A 27,549-nucleotide genomic window follows, 5' to 3' on the forward strand; every position below is an offset into this window, starting at 1 on the left:
TTCAATAACAACTTTCAGTTTATTTCATAGCTTTACATGCTTTCCTGGAGCATCATTTTGCATTCCGTTTAAATAAAAAAGTCACATATTGCAGAACTTTTTGAATCAACAGATGACTAAATTTAAAATGCAGGCATATATACTTTCCTGTTTATTTGCTGACCAGATGGTTAAATAAATTTGATCTGAAGCTCACAATTAAAGTTAGAAGGTATTCAAATTGGTATAAACATACTTTTAATTAACTATTGAAAGCTGCAACTTTTTAGTTATCAAAATATATTAGAATTTACCAAAATATATTAGAAAACTCTGTGAGATATTGCACTACTATGAGTAAAATTTATGAAGTTTCAACATAAATATGCAGTTTAAGGATATTTAGTCAAATTACAGAGGAATTTGGATGCAAACAGAGGATATGGATTTCTAAATAGAGTAAAAATAAGAAGAAAAATAAAAAAAAGAAATTAACAGCTGAATAACAATATTTAAGAAAGGCTAATGAATATCATTTAAATATTGCTACTGTTGTATTTAATTAAATGTAAATTTTTTAGATTTGTATAAATATTTTAATTGAAACTGAAAATAATTTGAATTTCAATAACATTTGCATCAAATACCTAAATTCATATACTACAACATCTTTTTATCATTTTTATTAAACATAATGCATAAGATAAAGTCACATTCTCTGCCTAACATAATTATATACATTAAACGACATCGCATACGACTGAATAAATTTATATCTTAATATATAAACATCACTAATACTGAAAGGCTAAATTTACATATAATCTCTCGACTTTTGCAGGAAATTACAATAACAAGGAGAATCTTGTTTTTCATCCCGCAAAAAAGTATTTTGCAGCATTTTTGTAACATTTAAAACTTTATATTGAATCTTGTCTTTTGTTTCTCAGCATGCAATATCAACAAAATACTTGGAAGTCTTTGACTGGTCAAATTTTTAATCATATATATTAAAAGTTTTTCAGTTCTCCCGTTTACATCAGCTTGGTCAAATTCCCAGTGAAAAGCCACATTCAGCTTACATTAATGGAGCTATCAATTTCATGTGTCTTTCTCAGAATTATGCAAACGAGTCTTTAGAGTAGGAGTAGGGTAGGTTAAACATAACCTTCAGACGCATGCTGAAAAAAATTCATTCTAATGGATTATATGCATATTTTCTTTCTAGCTATATAGAAATTCTAGCAAATAATTAAACTACTACGCATTGATAAATTATAATAATAACACTCAATTAAAAAATACATTAATGGTATTATAACTGATAACACAGTGTAAATAATTTAAAGCATGAATTTATATTAGAGTAAACTCAGTATGATTACATATAAGGTAAACTAAAACAAAAGTGAGTTTTCATATGAGTGTTTATTATTAATGTCAATTGTGCTGGTGTTAATTGTATTACATCCATTTACCTAGAAATACCTATTTAAAATATCCCCATTTGATTGACTGTGGTAAAATGAAAACAATATTTTTTAAAGTAATGCAATATTTTTTTTAAAAATTTAATTTATTTCTTTAAATTCTATAACACCTTATAAATATCTAAGATGAATTTTTTATAACTCTTTGTTACGTTATTCATTTCTGCTCAGATTTTCTCTGCATAAGTCAAAGAAAAGTATGCAAACTAATGTAGTTTTAAGGGTACTTATAGAATATTTAGATTTGATTTTAATGTGCAAATATTGTTACTTTCTGATTATTTGTCCAACCTTTCCGAAAAGCCACCAATCATTTGCGACCAAGTTTACACCAATCTCGGATGCAAAAGGTAACAGCCATTTTTAAAAATGACTAAGAATTACATAAAATTGCAGCCAATAAACAAAGTTGTTAATGGGAGAAACACCCATAAAAATGACACTTACTTCTTTTTCTCCTGCTATTCACCTTATGTACACATTAATCTGTTTTAGCTTAAGAAAACTTCAAACAACTGCAAAAACTTGTCGTCATACAACAATTTGCACTGTACAGTATGAAGTCTGTAATCCGGACGTCCATAATCTGGAATGATCTATATAATCCGGACCTCAAAGCTACAAACTTTATGCCCATGCGTAAACGCATGATGTTATGGCTGTTGTTAATGGATGCCATTTTTGATTGCACATTGAATGTTAACAAAATCTGACTCGGTAATATTAACATTTATATTTAATTCTAGGATTATACATATTTTAACATATATTCACTTATACACAATCACATTGCATGTAGTTACAAGATGAGCATTTTTCAGTTCGCAAGTCCGCATGAGTAAAATCAAGAAAGTCATATTACAGCTACGATAACATCACGGAGGGAAAGAGAGGTAAGTGCGTGCTTCACCGACGGCAGCCACGAACCGAGTAACCAGTTCGAATTTTCCTCCAGAGAGGAAGAGGGAGAAAGCTGGTAGCGCCCTCTCTTGGGGCAGCGGACAGATGGTTTTCCAACAGGAAAATAGAAGTCCCAGAACCTTCTCTCTTCGGAGTAGGCTCTGGCAACCATTGTTCCATGTAATATGGACAAGACAGCAACAACAACAATAGTTTTTAGATTCATGCCCTAAAATTTTAAAATAATAATTATTTCCTTTTAAATTCTTGGCGATATGTACTCTTAACACTGCACCCTTTTCTCCCTAATTTTAGAGCTTCTTTTCATATTACACATACAGTAAACATCTAAAAGTAGCTGCATACTCTTTACACTTTTAAGAACAAAGGTGTCTCTACAAATAGAACTGAAAGAATTTCTTGTTTAGAAACAAGTAAGCAATTTTTCCCCTCATCTGAAAATTATAGATATTATGAAATTTCAACTGTTATAATAAGAAACATTTCATGTCATTAAAAGTTCTTGTACAATGTGCAATTGTGTATTTGTTTAAACTGATAATTTAAATTAAAGGTAAATTTACTCATTTATTAATTATTTGCAGTTATCGATTGTATTCTAAATGTCTGTTTCATTTGCAGTAATCTTAGTTTTATTTAACTAAGCCATTTAGAGATGCTATCATATATAGAGTTCTTGGTTCTATGTTGTGTAGTTAGACAAAATCTCTTAATACAATTTTTTTTTTCAAAGGGCAGACGAGCATAAATGAACGACTAAATTAAAATTTGCTAATAATGTACCAACGTTTCCAAATTTATAGAGCTGCAAAGGGATAATGCCTCATACTATAGTTTTCTACATTTTATAATAAATAAATATAGTTTTATACTTTGGAATACAAAGTACAGTATAGTTTCATATTTTATAATATAGTGAAATATTTTTAAAAGTGTATGAAAGAGACTTTCTGAAGTTCTTAAAACTATGTAGCGCAGAAAAACCTAGTAGCTAAATTCAGAATGTCAAAGAATCCACAATTTGCGGAAACTCATAAATTTTGCATATTAAATAGGCTTCTAAATTATCTATCTTTTTAACAATAACTACATCATTTGTGATAATAATTTTAGGAAAATTGTCAGAAACTTGTGAAAACTCATAAGGATTCTAAATGAGCTATTTTTTTAATACTTACTACATCATAAACATTAGGTACAGTATTTGAAAAAAGGCAAGAGAAGAGACAAATATTGCTAATGACCAGAGTATTTCATCGAAAAGAAACTCTGCAGAATTTTTCTTGTTGTACCTGTTCACTCTCAAAATTAATAATCTTGGTTAAAATCTACAATAAACAAAAGGTTGCAGCTTTGCCTTACTGTATGTTATATAGAGGTATGTTATATAGAGGCTATTCATAAATTTTTTAGATGATTTTGCTTTGCTATATAAAAAAATCGCCTGCTTGCAAAGTTTTTTTTTTTTTTTACTGCAACTACATTTTTGAAAGTGTAAATTAGTGTCTGCTATTCAAAAACTTTGTTTTCATGCAAAATGGCAGGTTTAAAGAAGCAATGGATGGAACGCTATGTTTGTATTTTTTTCTGAAGAAAGTTATTCATATTTAGTTATTAAAAAATGCTGCGAAAGCCATGATTTTTTGGTATCTAAGGCAACGATACACAATATTGTCAAAATTTGGTTTGAAGGAGAAAAATTGTTCAAAGTACATATCCAAGGAAATAATCAAATGTTTCAAATGTACAAATGTTAAAAGAAAATCTTTAAAGTCAAAGGACAGTTGCATAATCCTTAAAATGCTCAGTGTCAACTGTAAACAAAGAGATTAAAGCCAATTTGAATTGTAAAAACATGAAGAAATAATGTGCATCGCCTTTCTCCTTGACATATCAGCAAAAGCAGAATGCATTGCAGAGTTCTCAATGAGAAACAATAGTTTAGACAAAAATGGAAAAATGTTGTCACACTTTCGGTATATTTAAACGACTGCAATAAAAAGAAATCCATTTATTATTATCAAAAAGAAGAAAAAAATCTCAGAACTAGGCTCAAAGAATCTAAAGAAAGTTTTTCAAAAGGATTTGCAATTGCTTTTGATATAATAATAACAAGTAAAAATTAAACAGAGTGCAGAAAAATGTTAAGGTCAACTCTACACATTATCAGGAACATATTTCATATCCAATTTTCAAAAATATCTTCTCTAACCACAAAGGCCTCAATCACTAGAATTGCATGAAGATAAAGCAAACAGCCTCATGTTAAAATCCACTGTTAATTTCCTGGAAAAATGGAATAAGCAATGTGTATCAATGCCATATCCTTCACTCATATCAATATTAAATCTCCTGATGTATCATCCACGGATTTTTGCACTTTTGGACTTTAAAAAAGCTTTTCAAGAGGAATGGGATAAAATACCTTTTCCGCTACTTAAAAAAAGATTTATTGCCATGGAAATTATGGTGTAGAAAGATAGTGAGTAATCAAATGTAAAATTTTAAATACAATTTAGGTAAAATATTTCTGTAAATACAATGAAATTTGTTTTAAAAATGTGTATACAGCATCTCTACTTGTCGTTTTTTCTTCTTTCTTGCTGTAAACGAATTGAGTATAACATATAAAAACGATTTAACATCTCCAGAACTTCTGAACAAAGAAATGAAATGTTGGTATTGACATTTCATGTCTATTCCCAAAGCACAACTCCCACACACTTCAAATTTAAAAGCTTCAAAAGAAAACTTCTTCCCTAAAATTGATATATACTGCCCTCCAAAAGTTAAGAAACATGTTTTTTAATGCTCACCATTACAAAAATGTCAGTCACGTTTAAATTCACAGTTCATATGCATGACAATAATGAAGTTTAAGAAAATATATGCGAAAACAATAGCTATCACTTTTATTTTATAGAAATGAATGCTTATATAGGAGTTGGAGAAAAAATGGAAAAATTGCAATTTTTGTTCATGAGTGTTGATTTTCAGTTGTTATTACAAATTCGTGGATAATATCCAGAAGTCGTTTTCCTGATTCACTGAAGTGGCGGGCATTTAAATGGATGTTTATAAATACATACACTGGTGTGCAAAAATTAAGGACGAGACGGTTTTTTTCAATATAACTTTGTACAAAAGCTTTCCAAATCAACACATTTAATACCGTAAGATCCCCAGTACGTAAGGACATGAGTAATGTAAGCAACACTTACTAAAAGAGAAATCAGAGGGATAAAAAGAAGCTTTATTGAAAAAGTAGCATGGAGCGCAATGCAACTGAAAGCCGAAACATCCCTGTGATAGGTGTCCAGCAAGAAACATTTGGTCTTTAATAGGGGATATGATCTTCCCTGACTGCTAGGCAGGTTCCACAGCGTCTGCCCATGCTGAGAATGAGGGTGTCAATGAGTTGTTGAGGCATTGCTGCCCATTCGCCTTGCAGCACCAATCGAAGCTCCGGAATCGTCACTGGTGGTAAGGTACCAGCTGCCAAGCGTCTGCTTAGAAAATCCCATACATGCTCGATGGGATTGAGATCCGGAGATCGTGCCGGCCAATCCATACGTTCAATATCCTCACTCTCTAAGAGCTGTTTGGCAGCTACTGTGCGATGACATGGTGCATTGTCGTCCATGAAAAGGAACTGCGGACCCACAGCGCCTCTAAAAAGACACACATATGGAAGAAGAATCTCGTTACAATAACGGGTCCCGTTGACTGAACTTGCATCGAAGATGTGAAGGTCTGTACGACTACCAAGCATGATGCCTCCCCAAACGAAAACACCACCACCTCCATACCTGTCCCTTTCAATGATGTTCGAGGGATGATTGCAGTTTCCCCGCTCTCTCCAGATGAGTATGCGATGAGAATCGCTACTCAGACTGAATCTGCTCTCATCTGTAAAGAGTACTTGTCCCCATTCATTGTCTCTCCAATTCCAGTGTTCCCGGCACCACAGAGAACGCCTTCTCCGATGGGCAGGCGTTAGAGGTACACACCGTACAGGGCGTTGTGCAAACAGATCACCACCGTGCAGTCTTCTGGCCACGGTAAAATGCGATATCGGTCGTCCAGTCGCCTGTGTCGTGTGTCTAGCGATTTCTCCCGCTGTCTGCCGCCTGTTCCTTCTGGCCTGTTAGGCAATATACCGGTCATCTGCGGGTGTGGTTCCTCGTAGACGACCACTACTAAACCCCCGGATAGCTGTTACTAAACCCCCGGATAGCTGTTCCTGTAGTTTGATATTGTCTCCAAAGTCGTGAAACGATGCTGTGAGCAATTCCGAACTCTGCAGCCACACTTGTCACTCTGCGGCCTTCTTCCAACTTCCCAATGATTCGACCTCGGGTAAAAGCATCCAGATGTCGTCTAACAGATTGATTATTCGTCATTTCTCGCTGAGGCAGCAACTCGGTGTGATTTTAACTGCTATACGGCGTGCAATCTCTTTGCCAGAAATACTGATCTTACACCGACATCATGCTTTATACTACTCAGAAACTCCCCTATTACGTCTACCTGCATATCTGCGCATGTGCTACCGTACATCACCTTACTTAATCTCCTGATTGGTCTTTCTGTCCGCTCTGCCTCTTCGTTCAGCTGATATGCTAATTTTTTGACTTCATCCTTAAGTTTTGCACACCAGTGTATATGGAGCACTAGGCATAAATAGGTTAATTAGATACTATATATCCGTAAAAAGATTAAAACTGTTAATGTAAAAAACAAAAAAATGGAAATACACATTTAATATGCCTGTAAGATAATGATTATAAATACATTAATTAAATACAATATATCTGTAATTATATTGCATAATTTTTTTATTATTAAAGTAATATATTTAGTATTTTTATCTCCTAGTGTGGTCCACTCATTATGGAATCAGTTTGAATACTTCAGTTTCAGAAGAATCAGTTTGAGTTCTGTGTCTAGAAGACATGTTCCAGGCAGACCTAGAGTTACAACACTTGAGGGAGACTGCTCTTTCGGCCCAGAGGAGGAGTAACATTACTGTGCCTCAGGCCTCATTGGAGATCATTTAGTGGAATCTCAGCTACTAAAGTGCATACATGCCTGCACAATACAGGTCTCTATGCAAGACAGCCAGTTGTTTGTGTCCCCTTGATCCATTTATGTTGGGGAAGAGAACATGTCTCCTAGACCAGTCAACAATGGGCATCTGTCCTCTTCACAGACGAGTCCAGGTTCCCATTGGAGAGTGATTCAGGTTGTCAGCTGATCTGAAGGAAACAACGCACCAGATACAATCAATCCCACATTGCGGAAATACATAGTTACAGAGGTTGTGGAATAATGGTTTGGGTTAGGATCTCTCTTGGTGCTCACAAAGACCTGCATGTGTTCCATGGATGAACTTTGACTGTTGTGAGATATCGAGATGAGATCCTTGACCAGTAAGTCTGCTATTGGTCCTGGATTTCTTCTGATGGAGGACAATGCGAGACCGCACCGAGCTCAGGTTGCTGAAGAATATCTTGAGGGTCACAGTATGAAGCAGAAGGAATGGCCTGCTCAATCTAGTCATTGCTTTCCATTTAACTGACCGACAAGTTAATCGACAGCATAGAATGTCACTACTGCCAATGTATTGCAGCTAGAAGTGGATATATTCTTTATAAGAACCCATTTTTGTAATGTTACCATCCCATTTTCCCTGAAAAAACTGTGATATACTGTTTCTCGAAGACTGGATTCCTCTGCCAAGCAAGCAAGTTTTTGTTGTAATTTATGTTTGTGTTGAACTTTAGAAACGTTCTGTGTTGCATTCATTGGGGAACTGTTTAGCGATCATGTCCTGTAAATTTCTTGATTCTATGTTGCTTCATTCTCAAATTAGACACAAAAAAACAAGCTGTTCCTTAACTTTAGGAGGATGTACCATAGTTGTATCTCCGCGAAATAAACAAGACCTGTTCTAGGCTAAATATTTACTTATATATACAACTATGTAGAGATTACATTTTAGAAAAACTTTCAAATACATTTTCATTACAGTAGAGCGTGCAAAGTCAGCGTCCGCTCTTTTCTGTTTCACATCTCAATCTCCTCTTTTCTCCCACCTGCAACCAGGGGGGAAAGTCCACTCCCCTCTTCCAGCCGAGGCGAGAAAAGGGTCCTCTGTCCCTTCTTTTAGGGTGGGCGACCAAGTGTTCTTCAGAGAAGGGGAATGTTACTGCTCCTTCCCCCTTCGAAGAAACATTTTGCTCATCAAAGTGTTTAAGTATATTTGAGATAAAGAGTTAGTTACACACATGCAAAAGAAAACATAACATGGAAGTACCGTAATATTACATCAAGACCAGTGACACAATTCAAATACATAAAATTCACAAAAGAATTCAGAGATAAATACAAGCATATTTTTTTAAGTGGCAGACCTGCTTAGACTGTCAGCATATTTATGACTCTTCCCAGCTCAATGAATAACTTGGAAATTATACGGCTGCAGGGCTAAAGCCCACCGCATTAGCCTGGGATTAGAGCCTGCATTAGTTTTTAACCAAACTAAGGGGTTGTGGTCAGTAATTACAGTAAATTTTGGACCGTCCAAATAATAATGCAGTTTTTTACAGCAAAAACTATACATGCGCATTCTTTTTCAGTTGTGCTGTACTTAGCTTCCATCACTGAAAACTTCTTGCTTAAGTACAAGATGGGATGTTCGGTGTTGTTCTCATCCATTTGTGTTAATACTACTCCCATCCCTAAATCGGAAGCATCAGTTTGCACCATAAATTCTCTATTAAAATCTGGTGCGTGTAGCACTGGTTCCTTCTTTAATTTTTCCTTCAACTGAATAAATGCATCTTCGCATTCCTTTGTTCAAAGAATTTCCCCCTTCTTTACTTTCCTCTCTAATGCATTCGTGAGTGAAGAAGCTATAAATAAAAACATGGAAATATACCTGCTGTAATAACCTGCCAAACCTAAAAACACCCTTATTTCAGTTTCTGTTTTCGGAGTGGGATAATCAGCAACTGCTTTAACTTTTGCCACAGCTGGTCGTCTGATTCCCTGTCCTATGATTTGTCCCAGATACGTTACATGGTTTTGAGCACAACGACATTTTGACGACTTAATGGTCAAATTTGCCGCAGTTATTTTTCCCAAAACACAATTTAAATGCTTCATATGATCTTCCCAAGTATTGGAAAAAAATAGCTACATCGTCCAAATACGGGACAACAAAGCCTTCACACCCTTTTAATAACTCAGCCATCAACTTACTGAAAAAGTAGTGAGCGTTTTTCAACCCAAATGTCATGATGAAAGCGGCCAATCTTTGGGCCCCTGGACTTAGAGGAATTTGCCAGCATCTTTTTGCCAAATCTAGAATAGTTACATACCTCGCAGAAGAAACAAGCTCCACTCTTTCCTCTATATTTGGCAGGGGGAAGAACTCAGTGCGTATTACTTCATTTAGGCGGCGGTAATCTATACACTTCCCGGGCGCCTCCACTAGAATCATAGGCAAAGGGTAGTCCGATTCCCCTAGCTCGATTACGCGCAAATCTAGCATCCTCTGAATCTCCATTTTCAAAATTTCCGTTTGCCTTAGAGATACTTTATAGGGTCTAGATCTAACTGGTTTGTCACTTATTAATTCAATGTTGTGCACTACTAATTCCATTATTCCCGGCTCTTTGGAGAAATTCTAAGAAAATCTCTTTAGTAAATCTTGTAATTGATCTACATGCCAAGGTTCCAACCGATCTTCTAAGCTGACACCAGAGCTCCGGTCTAATTTACTTTAATAGAATGACCATTTACTCATGTGTCTGTGATAAACGGAGACAACAATTCCTCTGCGCTTTTATATCGGTATATGTTGTTTACCTTGGCTGGTGATTTATCCTTGATGAGTTTTGGACATTGGGGCCTAAGGTGATTTTCTGAGCTGCATTTGAAATACTTAGAAGCCTTTCTTTTTTCAAATGCTTTGTTTCGGCTGGTCTTCATTTGTTCTGCCCGAGACGAAATTTTTTTTTTTTTCTCGTCATCCCACTTTTTATCTTTAGGATCAGTTAAATTCCTATCATTCTTCCTTTGGTCTTGATACCCAGGGTGGGCTGATTTTTTTCGAATTCCTCTGACATCTTCGTAGTTATCTAACACATCTGCCAACTTAGCTGCCGAAGTAACTTTTAATCAGTCGTCCAAGAGATGCTCCTTGACTTCGCTGCCAACTTGATGTTTCATTTGATCGGTAACCATCAAATCCTTTAGTTTCTCGAAATCGTTTATCTCCAGACCGCTTAACCATCCATCTAAATAATTTCTGAGAGCAAAACTTAAATCCAAGTTTCATCTGATTTTCGTTGATGCTAAATGAATTTAAGACAGAATTTTTCGGGGCTCAATTTGAATCTTTTTAAGAGCAAAGCCTTTACATATATTTAATCACAAGCCTTTTCTTCAGGTTCTTTAGATATAAGTTGTATGATTTCCATGGGCAATAGTGCTAACAAATAAGCTACCCAGTCGCTCTCCTCGATACTAAACCTCTTCGCTTGTCTCTCAAACATTGTTAGATACAAACTAATATTCCCACTATCCGAATCAAATTTTTGAATAATTTTTTGTATCTCACGATGAAACTGCTTATTACTCGACTTTGAATTTTCCGATAGCACAGGCGACGATCTACCCATTGCCTCGATCCTTAGCCGTTCTAACTCAAATTGTCTTATCTCCCTAGCCCAGCAATCCTCTCTCTCTTTTTCTCGAAGTCTCTCCTCCTCCAACCTGTCATTTACTATTCCCTCGAAAACACCCTTAACAAACTCTTCGTCATACGCTGCATTTTTTTGAATCAGAGATTTTAGCTCCACCATCTTTAGACTCATTGTAGCCTCTTCCCTAATTCTATTGCTAGGTTGTATAAGTCAATCTTTTATTCATTTTCCAAGAAAGCCATTTTAACCAAAGTCTTTCAGCTTTGTGCCACACTCAATTTCTCTACTTAGAATTATCACACACTAATCAAAAATACAATGCTACTGAGATTATCATTATTAATAGTAACCATTAATGCACAGTGATTTTACAAACATCGTAAATGATTTGAATCTTAACATAACAAGAATTCAGTTTACTCAGTACTACAATATTCAAAACACTTGAAATTCCTAATATTATTAAAATCTAATACACACTATGACTACATTTACAGAATTAATGAATTAAGTTTTAGTAAGTTTTTACCTGAGTACATACTAATAAAAACAGTAAGTAATTCAATCACAACTTCAATAACAATTAGTACACAATAAACCCACCATCAGTAATAATCCAATTGAATAAATTTCAACTGCACTTAATTTAGTAAATCTCAGTTTTCACAACTACAGTAGTGCTGATGTGTTTTCTTATACATTAAAAAAAACCAATATAAAATCGTCAATAATTCTTATACTGTTAAATAACAATAAAACCAATATACATTAATTCCAAACATAGTTAATTTTTGTTGGATTTTCCATTCAAAATTGTTAAAACAGGACCAACGAATAACAACAGTTAAGAGAATTTTAGTATTTTCCATGCTACTGAATTTCTACTTTATTATTTCAACAAATATGCAAATTGCTGTGAGAAATCATTATGAACTAACACCATAACATACACATACATACGAGCTAAAATGCATAGCAAGGAAGACAATGTATCAACCTTTAACAAAATTAACTACTTAGGATAAGTCACTGCCTTAATATAAAAATCAAGGTACTTACCCCATTTGATGACTTGTTAGATGAAGATTCACTGACACTATATCTATTCTATACGATCTTCGGAATCACAAGATTCCCACACACACACGGTTTATGTGATCAACTTCTGTAGAACGTGCTGACTCTTCCTTCACAACATGGAACTTTAACATTATAACCTAAAAATCAGGATAATTTTTGATGAAGAAAACTTATTGTGGAGAACTGTGGCGGTTCTCTAAATTACCAATTAGATCAACCGAAGAAACTGGAATTGGTATGATTACAACACAAAAATCAGAATGATTTTGATGAAGAAAACTCGTTGTGCAGAACCATGGCGGTTCTCTAAAATATCACTTAGATCAAACGAAGAAATTGGAATCAGGATGATTCATACGACGTGAAAATCAGGATGATTTTGGTACCATCAACTTATGTAGATCAACATCAGAACTTGAGCTGATTTTTAAACTGCACAGAATCATGAGGGTGGTGTCAAAACTTCATTGAATCAGGATGATTCATCTCAACTGTGTTGAATCCAAGCATCACTTCTTCGTTTGACTAGTGAGCCTTTTAAAATCTCATCGCTGCTGCCACCAGTTGTACCATAGCTGTGTCTCCGCCAAATAAACAAGACCTGTTCTAGGCTAAATATTTACTTATATATACAACTATGTAGAGATTACATTTAAAAAAGAAACTTTCAAATACATTTTCATTACAGTAGAGTGCGCAAAGCCAGCGTCCGCTCTTTTCTGTTTCACATCTCAATCTCTTCTTTTCTCCCACCTGTAACCAGGGGGGGGAAGTCCACTCCCCTCTGCCAGCTGAGGCGAGAAGAGGGTCCTCTGTCCCTTCTTTTAGGGTGGGTGACCAAGTGTTTTTCAGAAAAGGGGAAAGTTACAAGGGCAATGTACTTTTGCACATAGCAGCTACATTGCTGAATAATATCTTTGAATGTGAATGTCTGCAAGTGCTTTGAGAAGACTGCAGAAGTTCATTATATGAAAGAAATATCAGATGATAAAGTTTACAGCCAACAAAATTAGAAGTTAGGAATATAGTAATTTCTGAACCAAAATGATAGGGCGGAAAATGTTTGCTCTTTTTTCTTTCCCAAGTTTATTTGCAATTTAGTTTTATGATTAAGAGAAATGGAACACATACAACTTTCATATGTTTAATTCAATATCTTTAATTATGTAGTTATATATAATAAAAATATAGATTTTTTCGTGTATTATTATGAAACCAAAGTAAGATAGATTTCAAAAGTACAGTCAAAAGTCGTTAATTCGGACACCCATAATCCGGACCTCAAAGCTAAAATCTTTCTGCGCATGCGCCGCATTGACGCATGAGCATAGGTGTTTTACTTGTGCGCCCAAGACATTTACGACTGCGCATATGCGTCTGCGCAAATGCAGAATACGTTTTCGCGTTTAACGTATAACGGACGGTATAAGCTAAAATTATTTAATTATCTATTTCAGTTAATGTTGATGATTGCGTTGTTCCTTAATCTTCGAATTGGATCCGGCTTATTATTTTTTGCAGACTGCAAGAGCAATTTTCTAAAGTAAGTTTGAACTTTCGATTATGTCAAATAGAATTTCCGATGCTGGAGCTCCCAAAGGATCTAGAAAACGAAAGTATGTTTCGATCTCCATCAAACAAAAAAACGAATTGCTACAAAAAATGGATAAAGGCATATTCTTTGTTTATCTAACCGTTCCGAAATCTGTTTATCAATTTCACGCTGCTCTGCGCGGGGGCGGGACGTCGCGGCGCGCAATGAACTGGAAGTTGATTTGTCAACACTATCGTTATCTTCAGGGCAGATGTTTTTATTTTATTCGGCTTATAATTTCTTACTAAATGTAGTATTTAATTTCGATGTACTTCGTCTTTGATATGATTTAAATCAAATTCCTCGTCATTATAAATATCACAAATACAAATCAAATAGTTTTCTGGTTGCAATTTTCTAATTTCGGCTATGCGTAAGGTATGCTTTACGCATCTGCACGTTAAAAGAAATGTTTAATAAAGTAAACAAATAAATATTAGGCTTCTCTTTTGGTAAATTTTGATACCCTTTAGATCATAATTGCTCATTATTTTATAAATTACGGTTTCATATTTTTAATTTTATAATTTCTGCATGCCATCTTACCAGATTTAAACTGATGATCTATAATCCGGAAAAATCGATAATTCGGAATCGCCGAAATCCAGACGAGTCCGGATTAAAGACTTTTGACTGTATTTTAATATTCCTTTTAATGTATGTGTATGTCAGAAATGAAAGTAAAATACGAAGATAAAATTTGGTAATATTATTTTCTTTGTGTTATTCGTTGTTTCCTTTACTATGCCTTTTAAAATTGCTTCAATAAAGGTTAAAACACTTATATAAAAAAAACAGAAATATTGAAATACACATTTAACATGTTTGTAAGGTGACTGGATATTCCAGAGAGCAAAGCGGAATGCAGGGATGCAAATTTGGGTGCTGGGAAAAGCGTGGGAGTCTCTGAAGGTGAAAATATGGAGTGCAAAATTTTTAGTGAAGTCACATTGTCCTGTAAAGAATTACCTATCATTTGCGAATTAGCGTTTGTGTTAAATAGACTCTATCATTGAAAGAAAAAATAGAATTTATCCATATCTCAGACTGAATTAATTATTAAATGATCAATCACAGACTTTGGGATCTGGACTGAGACAACTCAGACGAGCTTTCAGTAAGAGTAAGAGTGAACGAAAAAAAAAAAAAAGTCGGAAAAAAAAAGTTTGTAACTTCCTATATACGTTACTAGCCTTAAATGGATTAGATCTGGTCAAGTAATGTACTTTCATTAGTACGATACTTGAAGTTCAATGTTACGACCTGACCTGAATGTGTCCATCTAGCACATGACGCCGCAAATGTATTAATTCGACGCCAACGATAGGCCTTCCTGATCAGCCGCTGACCTAGAAGGATCATCCTGGGTAGGTGCTCCATAGATGCATTTCATTGACGAATGAATGCTTATAAGAAGTTTTGGCTCTTGTAGAAGTCTTTCATGGACTTTATCACAGGAACTGTCAAAAAAAATTGCACTTCACCATTAACATTGTTTGTAGTGTTTCCAGTTTTAACCGTGTCTTTTCAGTTGTCCATATGATATTCATAGATGAGAAAACTCTTTCACTGGCGGGGTTTGTTTCTGGAAGACACAACAAAAAATCCACAGTTTTCTGGATTTGTGAACATGGCACATTTTTATCCTTGAAATGGCGAAAAATTTCAACCCATCGACAGTCGAGACCAGTTTTCTTACAATTCCAATCTACAATCTTTTGTGGTGAAGTAAATCACCTAATGTAGCTTACTTCGTGAAATAATTCGTAACTGTCAACCTTCGGAATCTTTCACCCAAAAAGTTGCATGCTCTCTTTTACTTTTTCCACGAGGGTGGCTCCTTTAACGCAACCCAACTAAATGCATTCCGATCTTCGAATTGCTCAACCCTCTCTTTCAGATATCCAGCACAGTTGTCATAAAAATTTACAATGGTTCTTATAATGTCATTTTTTTCTTGCCAATCTTTCCTCTTCTAATTGGGTAATCAGCATATGTACTTCATTTGGCAAAAAGATTTTTGAGTTTCTCTCAGTGCAATTATGTATTAAATTATCCAGTTCAGAAGATACTTCCAATGCTGTTACAGTCTGTGCTTCTATGTGCAGAATGTCCGCTTCAAACACCGCAGCGGTATTACGGTGTTCAGAAGAAACGTTCTTTGACAAAGCGATAACTAATCCATTTATTAATTTACTTGCACAAAAAAATATTTTCGTTTCCTATAACGTTAAAAGTAATTTAAAACAATATTAATTTTCTGGACTCTTTGTAAATGTAACCTTCGAACTTCGATGCAGACTGGGAGCTTTGTCGACAGATATTTCGCGCATGCTGTTTCTTTGCCTTAGCCACCAATGCTGTCGACGGCCGCATTTCTGAGTGATGACATCATAACTTTATCAAAAGCAGAGCTTTAGTGAGCCGTCACCAATGCGCCATGGCTCCCAATTGGAGTTAATTGACGTTAAGAGTCTCTTTTGCAGAAAAGAGGAACAAACAGGCGTCCCGGCGGGACAAGCGAGAGACCTCGGGACATGAAGTCTGAAATTCGGACTGACCAGCCTAAATCGGGACGTCTAGTCACCTTAATGTTTGTAAGTTAATAATTACAAATACTGTTGCACATGTACATGTTTGTACGAGAGTGAATGCGGACAGAATCAGCGATAGAGAAAAACTTGACAGTTCTGGAATTTTCCATAAAAATAATCGTACAGCTTTTCACAGTATCACAGAGTGCCATCAGCAATTACACTTCGAACTATTAAGAATGTTAAAGACAGCACAATGCAGAGCGCATCTAAAAGGAGAAACTCTCATGAATAATCTCGATACTTCTAATTCAGATCTGTAATAACCACTGAGAAACTAATACCCTCTTTGGCCTTATATAGTTTTCTCCTAGCCACCTAAATATGTCTAGCAACTTCCGCTTCTCAAAATTACTGGAAGGCATATGAAGGCCAGATATGGCTAGTTACACAGAGGATCAGTTACAGATATTCAGTTACAATATCCATTACAGTTATACAGCAAACCATACCTACATGTCACCAAGTTTGGAGACATCTCGCCAAAGTTGGTGATATCTCACCAATTTAGTGAGATAACCATTTACTCAATGTTAAATAAACTTGCCCCACTATGCTTACCTTTCCAGGAGAGCTTTACTTCTTTAGATTTTTATATTAAACTTTATTAAAAAAATACTCCAATTTTACATACAATTTCACTAAAATTTCTTACATATGCATAAAATTTGTAACATTTTCATTTTGTATTACAGTCAAAAGTCTTTAATCCAGACTTCGGAGATTCCGTATTATCGGTTTTTTCGGATTATAGATCATCAGTTTAAATCTGGTAAGATGACATGCAGAAATTATAAAATTAAAAATATGAAAACATAATTTATGAAATAAAGAGCAATTATGATCCAAAGGATATCAAAATTTACAAAAAAAAGCTTAATATTTATTTGTTTACTTTATTAAACATTTCTTTCAACGCGCGCACGCGTAAAGCATACATTACGCATAGTCGAAATTAGAAAATTGCAACTAGAAAACTATTTGATGTGTATTTGTGATATTTATAATGACGAGGAATTTGATTTAAATCATATCAAAGATGGAGTACATCAATATGAAATACTACATTTAGTAAGGAATTATAAGCCGAATAAAATAAAAACATCTGGCCTGAAGATAAGGATTGTGCTGACAGATCAACTTCCAGTTCATTGCGCGCCACGACGTCCCGTCCTCGCAGAGCAGCGTGAAATTGATAAACAGATTTCGGAATGGTTAGGGAAACAAAGGATATGCCTTTATCCATTTTTTTGCAGGAATTCCACTTTTTGTTTGGTGGACATCGAAACACGCTTTCGCTTTGTAGATCCTTTGGCAGCTCCAGAATCAGAAATTCTTTTTGACGTAATCGAAAGTTCAAGCTTACTTTTATAAAATTGCTCTAACAGTCTGCAAAAAATAATGAGCCGGATCCAATTAGAAGATTAAGGAACAACGCAATCTGCAACATTAACTGAAATAGATAATTAGATAATTTTATCTTAGCTTATGCCATCCGTTATACAATAAACGCGCATGCTTAAAGGTATTACGTGCATGCGCAGAAAGTTTGCAGCTTTGAGGTCCAGATTATAGATCATTCCGGATTAAAGACTTTTGACTGTATTATGAAACCAATGTAAGATGATTTAACATTCCTTTATATGTATGTGGGTGGGTACATCAGATATGAAAGTAAAATATCAGAAGTACTTTCGCCACGTTTATTTTATTTTTGTTATTTGCTGCTTCCTTTATTATGCCTTTTAAAATTCCTTTAATAAAGGTTAAAACTCTTAATAAGAAAAACCAAAATACACATTTAATATGTCTGTAAGGTAACGGTTATAAATACATTAACTAAATATATCTGTAATTATATCACATAATTTTATTATTATTAAGTATGTAATATATTTAGTAATTTTATAAACATTATTGGCCTTAACATAATATATTTGTCCCATAATTATTACCTATACCTATGAAGATGCTGTAATATGCACAAGAACAGTACAGTCAAAAGTCGTTAATTCGAACTCCCATAATCCGGAATGATCTATAATCCGAACCTCAAAGGCTAAAAACTTTCTGCGCATGTGCCGCGTTGACACATGCGCATAGGCATTTACACATGTGCGTAAGACCTTTACAACTGCGCACATGCGTATGCGCAAGTGCAGAATACGTTTTCGCGTGCGCGTTTAATGTATAACGGACGGTATGAGCTAAAATTATCTAATTCAGTTAATGTTGATGATTGCGTTGTTTCTTAATCTTCTAACTGGATCCGGCTTATTACTTTTTTCAGACTGTAAAAGCAATTTTATAAAAGTAAACAGGAACTTTCGATTATGTCAAATAGAATTTCCGATGCTGGAGCTCCCAAAGGATCTACAAAACGAAAGTACGTTTTGATGTCCATCAAACAAAAAGTGGAATTGCTGCAAAAAATGGATAAAGACATGAAGAAGGTGACAGAGAGGTTAGTGAAAACGAAAAAATTTCGACTGACACGTTAGTCGGTATTCTCGGCACAGCAATTACGAGACTTTGTAACTGAACAAGAAATTATGTCTGTTTATAGAATTAAAGAGAAAGTATTATCACATAAAACGAAGCAACTTAAACAACTTACATTGAAAGAAATGTTTAATAAAGTAAACAAATAAATATTAAGCTTTTTTTTTTTTTTTTTTTGGTAAATTTTGATACCCTTTAGATCATAATTGTTCTTTATTTCATAAATTACGGTTTCATATTTTTAATTTTAGAATTTCTGCATGCCATCTTACGAGATTTAAACTGATGATCTATAATCCGGAAAAATCGATAATCCAGAATCGCCAAAGTCCCGACGAGTCCGGATTAACGACTTTTGACTGTATAACTGCATCAGTTCTTAGGGCACCAACCCTATTCTATTGAGATGGCTACACCCACATAACAGAGCACTTTGGTTACAATTTTTCTAAAATGAAGATTTACTAAATAAAATAAACAGACTGAAATACAGAAATGTTACTTTAATAAACTCCATGAAATAAAATTTTATAATAATCTCGCTTAGTTACGAGACATGAAAATATGTTAGATCTAATTCCTGAACAGGATCTTTCTTATTCTTATTTCTACATTTATAATATTTTTGGTATGCTTATTAAGTCTTCTACTTACAAAATGTGCATCGATGCAAGTTAAAACATTTTCTTTTACCAATGTATGAGGAACATTAACTAAATATATCAGTAAAAATATATCTGAATTTTTTTTTTTTTTTTCTGAATAGTTTAAATAAATATCTAGGCTCATATCGGATACCCGGCTCTTCGCTAGAGTATATATAGCTTTCTTACCTGCATGGAAATATTCCCCAAATGTCTTTCAACCTACTTTATACACATGCAGTTGCTGTACTTCATAAACCCAAGATCTGACTGAAAATATGAAGAACATCTCATTTCTTTTTTAGAAAACTGGAAGATTTAATCTTGTATTGTTTTGGTGAATGTTAAGCACTGACTGCAGCACTTGTTTGGTAAAGCAGCTCTGGTCTTCAGTATTTATTCACTATAAATGAGTTAGTAATACATTATTTTATAACACACAGAATTAAGACATTTCAAAACTAATCATACAGCTGTGATTAATATCTGTATCAAACTCAGAGAGAGTCAAGTTTACACAGAACACAAATAAGTTAGAAATAAAGGTGAAACTTTTAGCCATGCTTTAGAATTTCATTACTAGAAGCATTTCAAAGTGACAACAAGCATATGATCCCCATAGTGCATATTGGCAAGTGACAGATATAAAGACTGACCACTTACGAGTAGACAGTGAATGTAAGTAAAAATGACCTCACAGTTATTTGTATAAACTTATGAAAAACTTTATTTGCTCAAGAACCTCTAGTTTACTTGATGCTAATAGGAGCTGATTATTGCTACTATGGTGTTGGCAGCAGAGTTCGAAATAATTTTATAACAGTGCGTGCATAACACTGACTTGGTGATATATCATTTCAAGGCATTCTCAATATTCAAAACACAACTATGAAGGAGGTACATTTTCAATTAGAACACAAAAAATTTCAGCTTTAAGTGCTAAAGAGGACATCATAAAACAGTATATTCCATACCTTTATACTGTTTATGAAACGATATGTAAAGTGCAATACAGTACAAAGGATTCAACTCACAAATAAGTTAGAGATAAAGGTGAAACATTATTATGCTACAGGAGATGGAAAAACCATAAAGTCTGAGTTCAAGTGAAAACTGGATGAATAACCAACTGCTACTTCAAATAATTATTTCTTTAAATTGACTTCTTCTTCATACTGAGATATATCTTGGAAATTTCTTCTCTTGCAGAAACAAATAAATGATTTGTTATTTGTTTTGATCAACTGATGATATACCTCACACAAAAACAACAGTCTGCTTTATACCATCCGATATAATGCCCGCAAATCCTTAATTTTAGCCACTGAGAACCTCTCTAAATTCTAAGAATTTTACTGCCTCTAACTGGTACGACTGAACTAGCCTTCTTTTTACATAATGGGGTTTCTTCACTCAAAAGGACAAGTCTCTAAGGCATCGATAATTAAAAATTGTTATTAACCTAACCTTTTTTTCAAAAGGCTTGTCTATGATGTAGATAATCATGTTTCTTCAAATGCTTCTTGAATCCAAATTCTGCTTACCTTACTCATGAGATTTCTCTTTTCTATCGATACATACTTTAATAACTTAAAAAATGACTTTTACATACATAAATCATTAGATTTTTTGTTCTCTGTGAATACATATTTAAATCACCTTTTAGAATAAAAACTTTCTGCATAACTTAAAAGGTTTCTTCCCTGTTCTCATATGAATATGTTTGTTTAATTACTCTTCCCTCTTAATGACTGATAGCATATTTGACACACATTTCTGGGTGCAGCTTTAGCATTAGTTCTTTTGGGCGACATCTTGAAGCGATAAATGAAAAATTATAACCTTGGTAACCGTAAATACTGAGCTGAAAAAACATGCCGCCATTTTTGTCCACATAACTTTAACAAGTTTCGTAGGTATCAGAGCATTGATGGCAGGAGGGATAAATTGCATGTTTTTCTTGAAGTTACTTTTGTGTTAGGAAAGCACAACATTTAAAATATTTTTAAAAAAGCCAAAATTTCATAGTTAAAACTGATGCTTTTTATATTACATCACACGAGTCTTGACATTTTTTCATATATAAACTCCACCTCCCCAAGAAAAAAACACATTTTCAGTAGCATCAGGTAAACTCTTCGTGTTTCCTTTGCTAAGGAGATCAAAATTACCATGGTCTCATATTAGCCTTTTTTGCCTCATATTAGAACTATAGGGATGTGTAATTGCATCATAGGTTCAAATCAGAACCAAAATCAGGTTTCATTATTGATTTTATACATTTTTATAATTTGTCTGACTATAAAAAATATAATATTGCTTTTAAGTTCTCAAATTTTGTAAATTTCACAACCTAATAGCTGTATATGAATAACCTTCACTGAGTATTATTACTTTTATTAACAGTATGTTGACATAACAGTATACTTTTCATTTTAAATTTTATGCAAATTATCTACATTACTTAAACATTTTATCTAACAGAAATCTGAATTTTTTGTTATAAAAACTCTATAATAAAAGTAAGAGTACAATTTATATATAAAAATTCGATTACATGGCAAGCACTTAGATACTGATTTCAATGTCTTTAAATGTTATTATTATAAAGTTTAGATATATTCTTATTAAGTTAAGATATACTCTTATTCTATTACAGTCAAAAGTCTTTAATCCGGACTTGTCGGGACTTCAGTGATTCCGGATTATAGATCATCAATTTAAATCTGGTAAGATGGCATGCAGAAATTATAAAATTAAAAATATGAAACCATAACTTCTGAAATAAAGAGCAATTATGATCTAAAGGGTATCAAAATTTATAAAAAAAAAAGCTTAATATTTATTTGTTTACTTTATTAAACATTTCTTTCAACGTGTGCATGCGTAAATGTATTATGCGCATGCGTAAGCGCATAATGAGTTTATGAAACGCATAATGTGTTTACGCACGTGCAAGAAAGTTTGTAGCTTTAAAGTCCAGATTATAGATCATTCTGGATTATGGACATCCGGATTAAAGACTTTTGCCTGTATAAAGTTTAGATGTACAGAACAGATGGCAAAGTTTGTGCTTACGACTCAGTCAACCACTTGTGGCAAGACAACTTATGATAACAATTAAGTTCAAATGTAAAATTTAAATTCAAATAAATTTGTGGCCAAAGGCTACACAAATCAATTTAATGCAAAGTCGGTTCAAAACTTAACCGACATGGAATTCAACTATTAGCAATTATAATGCAAGACTGAAGACTACAAATCTTATCTAGCAACCTAGTAACGTGGCCTCGAAAGGCAAAACATGGTTTGGAAGCACTTCCGCAGAGAACCCGGTAAATGTAAACATCGTCAACTTTGGCGATAACAGCTCAAATCTGGTAACCCAGCGGATTTATCTTATTCGCTTGTTCGAAGTTTGCAACCATTCCTCTTGTGTTCATTTTGTTGAATTATCACTGTCGTTGTTCGCATTTGCAGATTCATATTATTCTTCTCTTATTTATTATTATTTTTTCTGAATTTTTTAACAACAAACAGATAGAAATATTTTCGTAGATAGATGTCGGTTATTGGTTCGGGGTGAAAGGATGAAAATATGGCGGGAGGGGTGAATGCTAATTTGTGTTCTTATTAACAGCTCTAAGAACCATGAGGTTTCTAACCTCTAAAATAATTTGTTTTTGTAGGACGCAAAAATGTGCATGTGCATTTTAAATAATTAAGTAATGCTTTTATTTTTATTATTGGCTATTGTCATCTAAAATTATGAGAATAAATCAATTTTTATGGAGTAAAATTTTAACAATATATTGTTAATGCTTTTCCAACAATAACCTTTCGGAGAATGGCAGGTGTGACATAAATAGATGATTAAATTGAATTAAAAAATATTATTGATTATCTAGATGACGGAATAGTTTGATGCATCACCATGGTCATCAAAATTAACAAACCACTGCTGGTGTAAGGAATATATTATTTTCTGTGTTAACTGGAATTTAAGACAAATTTTTTTCGTATATCACGTTTTACGGGTTAATTTCAGTATATTAATACTAATTTATATTTTTTAAATGAATTTTTATTTCCGCTATAAATGCTTATATATTGTCCTATGCTCAATATATTCTTTTCTGTGCTAACTTGAATTTAATACAAATTTATTTTTGTATATCACGTTTAACTGGTTAGTTTTACATCTACATGCTTATTATCTGCGAATTTTTACTACCATATGCTTAATATATTGTTTTGTCTGCTAACTTGAACTTACATGCAGTAAAAATTGCATTTATGGCTCGGCTCATCATCGATGAACCGTGAGCTTGGCGAGTATAAATGCAACGACGCCAACGAGTTCTCTGCGGATGAAAACCCCATGGTTTACAAACTAAAAACTTCATTTGGATTCTGGTGGGGAAATTGACAGTAAAGATCCCAAGCATAAAATAACTCTGGTTACAAAATAAAACAACGTTACATTGTACTTTATTCCCTGATTAATTATTCACTGCATGAAATAGTGTAATGCATTTTTGTTTACATCATATACAAATTATTTATTTTATTTAATTGCTGTCCACAACTGAACAGGATTTTGCAAACATATTGACCATATCTTTCGACCTATAGATGCAATACTTCTTCACTTCAGAAGTAAGATTTAGAATTAAGAAAATAAGAGAGAATTATGAATAGAAAATAAATATATATGCTGGCTAGCAGCAGAAGTATGCCTTCATAAAGTACTTTTTAAGATAAACTGGCTCAGATTCACATTACATGCACGGAAAACCACAAAAACTCCCATATAGCCAACCTTGAACTACCACTGTTCAGTGGCTTATCACTCCACCACTAGTGGATTCCTATGACTGTTCGAATTTTTCACAGAAGTCATCATTTATGATTATTGTATTATTACCATTGGTACAAAATTTACTCATTATGATAATTTAATTTTAGCTTTTAAATTATAACCATAAATTACTTGTAATAAATTGAGTGATTAAAAAATACACACTTCTTAATATTTTTACTATTTACAAAATTTAATCATAAAAAGTATTTCTAACACTGGTACAAAACTTGCTCATTATAATTTAATTTGATTTCTTTCACTTTGAAATATTTTTTTTAAATTTTCTTTTAATAACAGAATCTAAGAAACTAAAGTAACATACTAGTTTGAAATGCATTTATTAACCTTTTGTAAATTTCATTATTTATAACATAAAAATTAACCTTTTGTAAATTAAAAATATTAGCTAAGTACTAATATATTATAATATAACTATTAACTAACTACTTAAAATATTAATGCTTAATATATTAATATTATATTTTGTAATTTAAAATATTAACCTTTTGTAAATTTCATTACTCATAACATAATCACTGCCATAAATTGATTTACGGTAGTGCTTCAAGAATTTATCATAGTACTAGAAATGTTGAAAATTAGAGACACTGTTTATTCTGATCAAGAGCTTATTTTTTAGGATTGTTATTTAGTCTAGATCGGGTTTTGTTGACAATCTGCCATTTTTTCCCGATCTTCAAAGCCGGGTATACCTTGGGGACCGAAGTTTGTCGCCAAAAGGACCAATACTAAAGCTGTTCCCATTTCTGTCCTATGTAGATAAGTACATGGCAGTTTAAACTCTATTTTTGATTCAATGACTTCTTACATACTTCACATACATAAGGTGTAAAGTATGTAACTTCTCCTGTCTAAGTACATACTCCTGTCAAATGACATCGTACATACTTCACACACAGTTTCTCTCACGTGTGAAAAAGCATATGTTACTTCAAAATGCAGTTTTGACTAAACCATCTCCTGTGTGAATAAGAACATGCCGTTTTAAAGAAACTTTTTGTCTAAATGACTTGAAGCATACTTCACACGTATGAGGTTTATCTCCTGTGTGAATAAGAATATGCTGTTTTAAAGAAACCTTTTGTCTAAATAACTTGAAGCATATTTCACATGTATAAGGTTTCTCTCCTGTATGAATACGCATATGTTCCTTCAAAGCAGAAGTTCCACTAAATGCCTTCTTACATATTTTACACACATAAGCTTTCTCTAGTCTGTGCTTATCCATATGCTCCTTTAAATTACTCTTACGTTTAAAGGAATTATTACATACTTCACACACATAAGGTTTATCTTCAGTGTGAACAAGCATATGCCCATTTAATTTAACCTTTTGTCTAAATGACTTGAAACATATTTCACAGGTATGAGGTTTCTCTCCTGTATGAATACGCATATGTTCCTTCAAATTAGAAGTTCGACTAAATGCCTTCTTACATATTTTACACACATAAGCTTTCTCTATTCTGTGCTTACTCATATGCTCCTTTAAATTACTCTTACGTTTAAAGGAATTATTACATACTTCACACACATAAGGTTTATCTTCAGTGTGAACAAGCATATGCTCATTTAATTTATCCTTTCGAATAAATGACTTCTTACAAATTTCACACACATGAAGTTTCTGTCCTGTGTGAAGAAGCATATGCCGGACTAATTTGCTCTTATCACTAACTGTCTTATTACATATTTCACATACATAAGTATTTTCTTTTGTGTGAACACACATATGTCTATATAAAGTACCCTTTCGTCTAAATGACTTTGTACATACTTCACACACATATGGCTTCTCTCCTGTGTGAGTAAGCATATGCCCATTGAAACCAACCTTACTTCTAAATGACTTCATACATATTTCACACACATATGGATTCTCTCCTGTGTGAATAAGCATATGCCCATTTAAACCAACCTTAGTTCTAAATGCCTTCATACATACATCACACACATGTGGATGCTCTCCTGTATGAATAAGGATATGCCCTTTTAAACTATCATTAGTTCTAAATGACCTCATACATAATTCACATACATATGGATTCTCTCCTGTGTGAATACGCCTATGCACATTTAAACTACCTTTGAAACTAAATGACTTTGTGCACACTTCACACACATATGGCTTCTGTCCTGTGTGAATACGCATATGCGCATTTAAATTAACCTTCCAACTAAATGACTTTGTGCATACTTCACACACATATGGCTTCTCTCCTGTGTGATTAAGCATATGCCGTTTTAAAAAACCCTTTTTCCTAAATGACTTCTTACACACATTACACACATGACATTGCTCTCCTGTGTGAATACGCGCATGTTGAATTAGAGTAATCTTCTGACTAAATGGCTTCCTACATACTTCACACACATAAGGCTTGTCTCCTGAATGAATAAGCATGTGCGTTTTTAAGCCACTCTTAGTTCTAAATGACGCCGAACATACTTCGCATACATAAGGCTTGTCCATTGAGTGAATAAGCATGTGCGTTTTTAAACCACTCTTAGTTCTAAATGACGTCGAACATACTTCGCATACATAAGGCTTGTCTCCTGAGTGAATAAGCATGTGCGTTTTTAAACCACCCTTAGTTCTAAATGACGTCCGACATACTTCGCATCTGTGTCCTGTAGGAACAAGCACATGCATATTTAAAGAAGGCTTTTGAAAAAATATTTATTTACATATCTCACATACATGAGGTTTTTCTCCTGCAAAGGCATGCATGTACTCTTTTAAAACATTACTCTTCCAAATGATTTATTATTTGACTTGATGCAAACCTACGGAGTAACGGGTAATTTGGCTAACTCAAAGCACCGAAGCGGTGCTCACAAATCAAACGATTAATATTCAAGATTACAAGAAAACGGTCACGAATTATTCTAGCTTTGAATACTTGGCAATGCAGCATGAAGTAGTCTTTAATTAAAGACTAACATCATAGCTTTGAAAAAGACAATAGCATAAAAATCTATACGTGTTGCGATCAGCCACAGAATAAAATCAGTTTCAATGAAAACAAACTTTATTACCACTAGAAAAATCGCAATAACTACAGTTTCTAGAGTTTGAACGCTGTTGCCGTGCACAAATTACTAAACTATACTAACAAAATTCAAGCGAGGCTTGCTCAAGCATC

At 33.7% G+C, this 27,549-nt stretch overlaps 1 protein-coding gene across 2 annotated transcripts; it reads right to left on the reverse strand.

The window, feature by feature from the left end:
- Positions 1-27,477, reverse strand: LOC118198005 (uncharacterized). Of its 2 annotated transcripts, none has more exons than XR_004759686.2 (2): positions 8,411-12,154; positions 1-1,160 (listed from the first exon to the last, which is right to left on the reverse strand). XR_004759686.2 is itself a non-coding variant. In XM_085826984.1 (2 exons), the coding sequence occupies exon 1, from the start codon at positions 27,054-27,056 to the stop codon at positions 25,335-25,337; it is 1,722 nt and encodes a 573-aa protein (XP_085683110.1). In that variant the 5' UTR covers positions 27,057-27,477; the 3' UTR covers positions 1-1,160; positions 19,708-25,334. The 2 variants fall into 2 exon arrangements, 1 of the variants encoding a protein (XP_085683110.1); XM_085826984.1 differs by lacking the exon at positions 8,411-12,154 and adding an exon at positions 19,708-27,477.
- Between the last annotated feature and the right edge of the window lie 72 nt (positions 27,478-27,549).

The sequence above is a fragment of the Stegodyphus dumicola genome, chromosome 11 (genome assembly GCF_044657685.1).
Source record: "Stegodyphus dumicola isolate Sdum_Otavi_A_Nest chromosome 11, ASM4465768v1".
Taxonomy (NCBI): Eukaryota; Metazoa; Arthropoda; class Arachnida; order Araneae; family Eresidae; genus Stegodyphus; species Stegodyphus dumicola.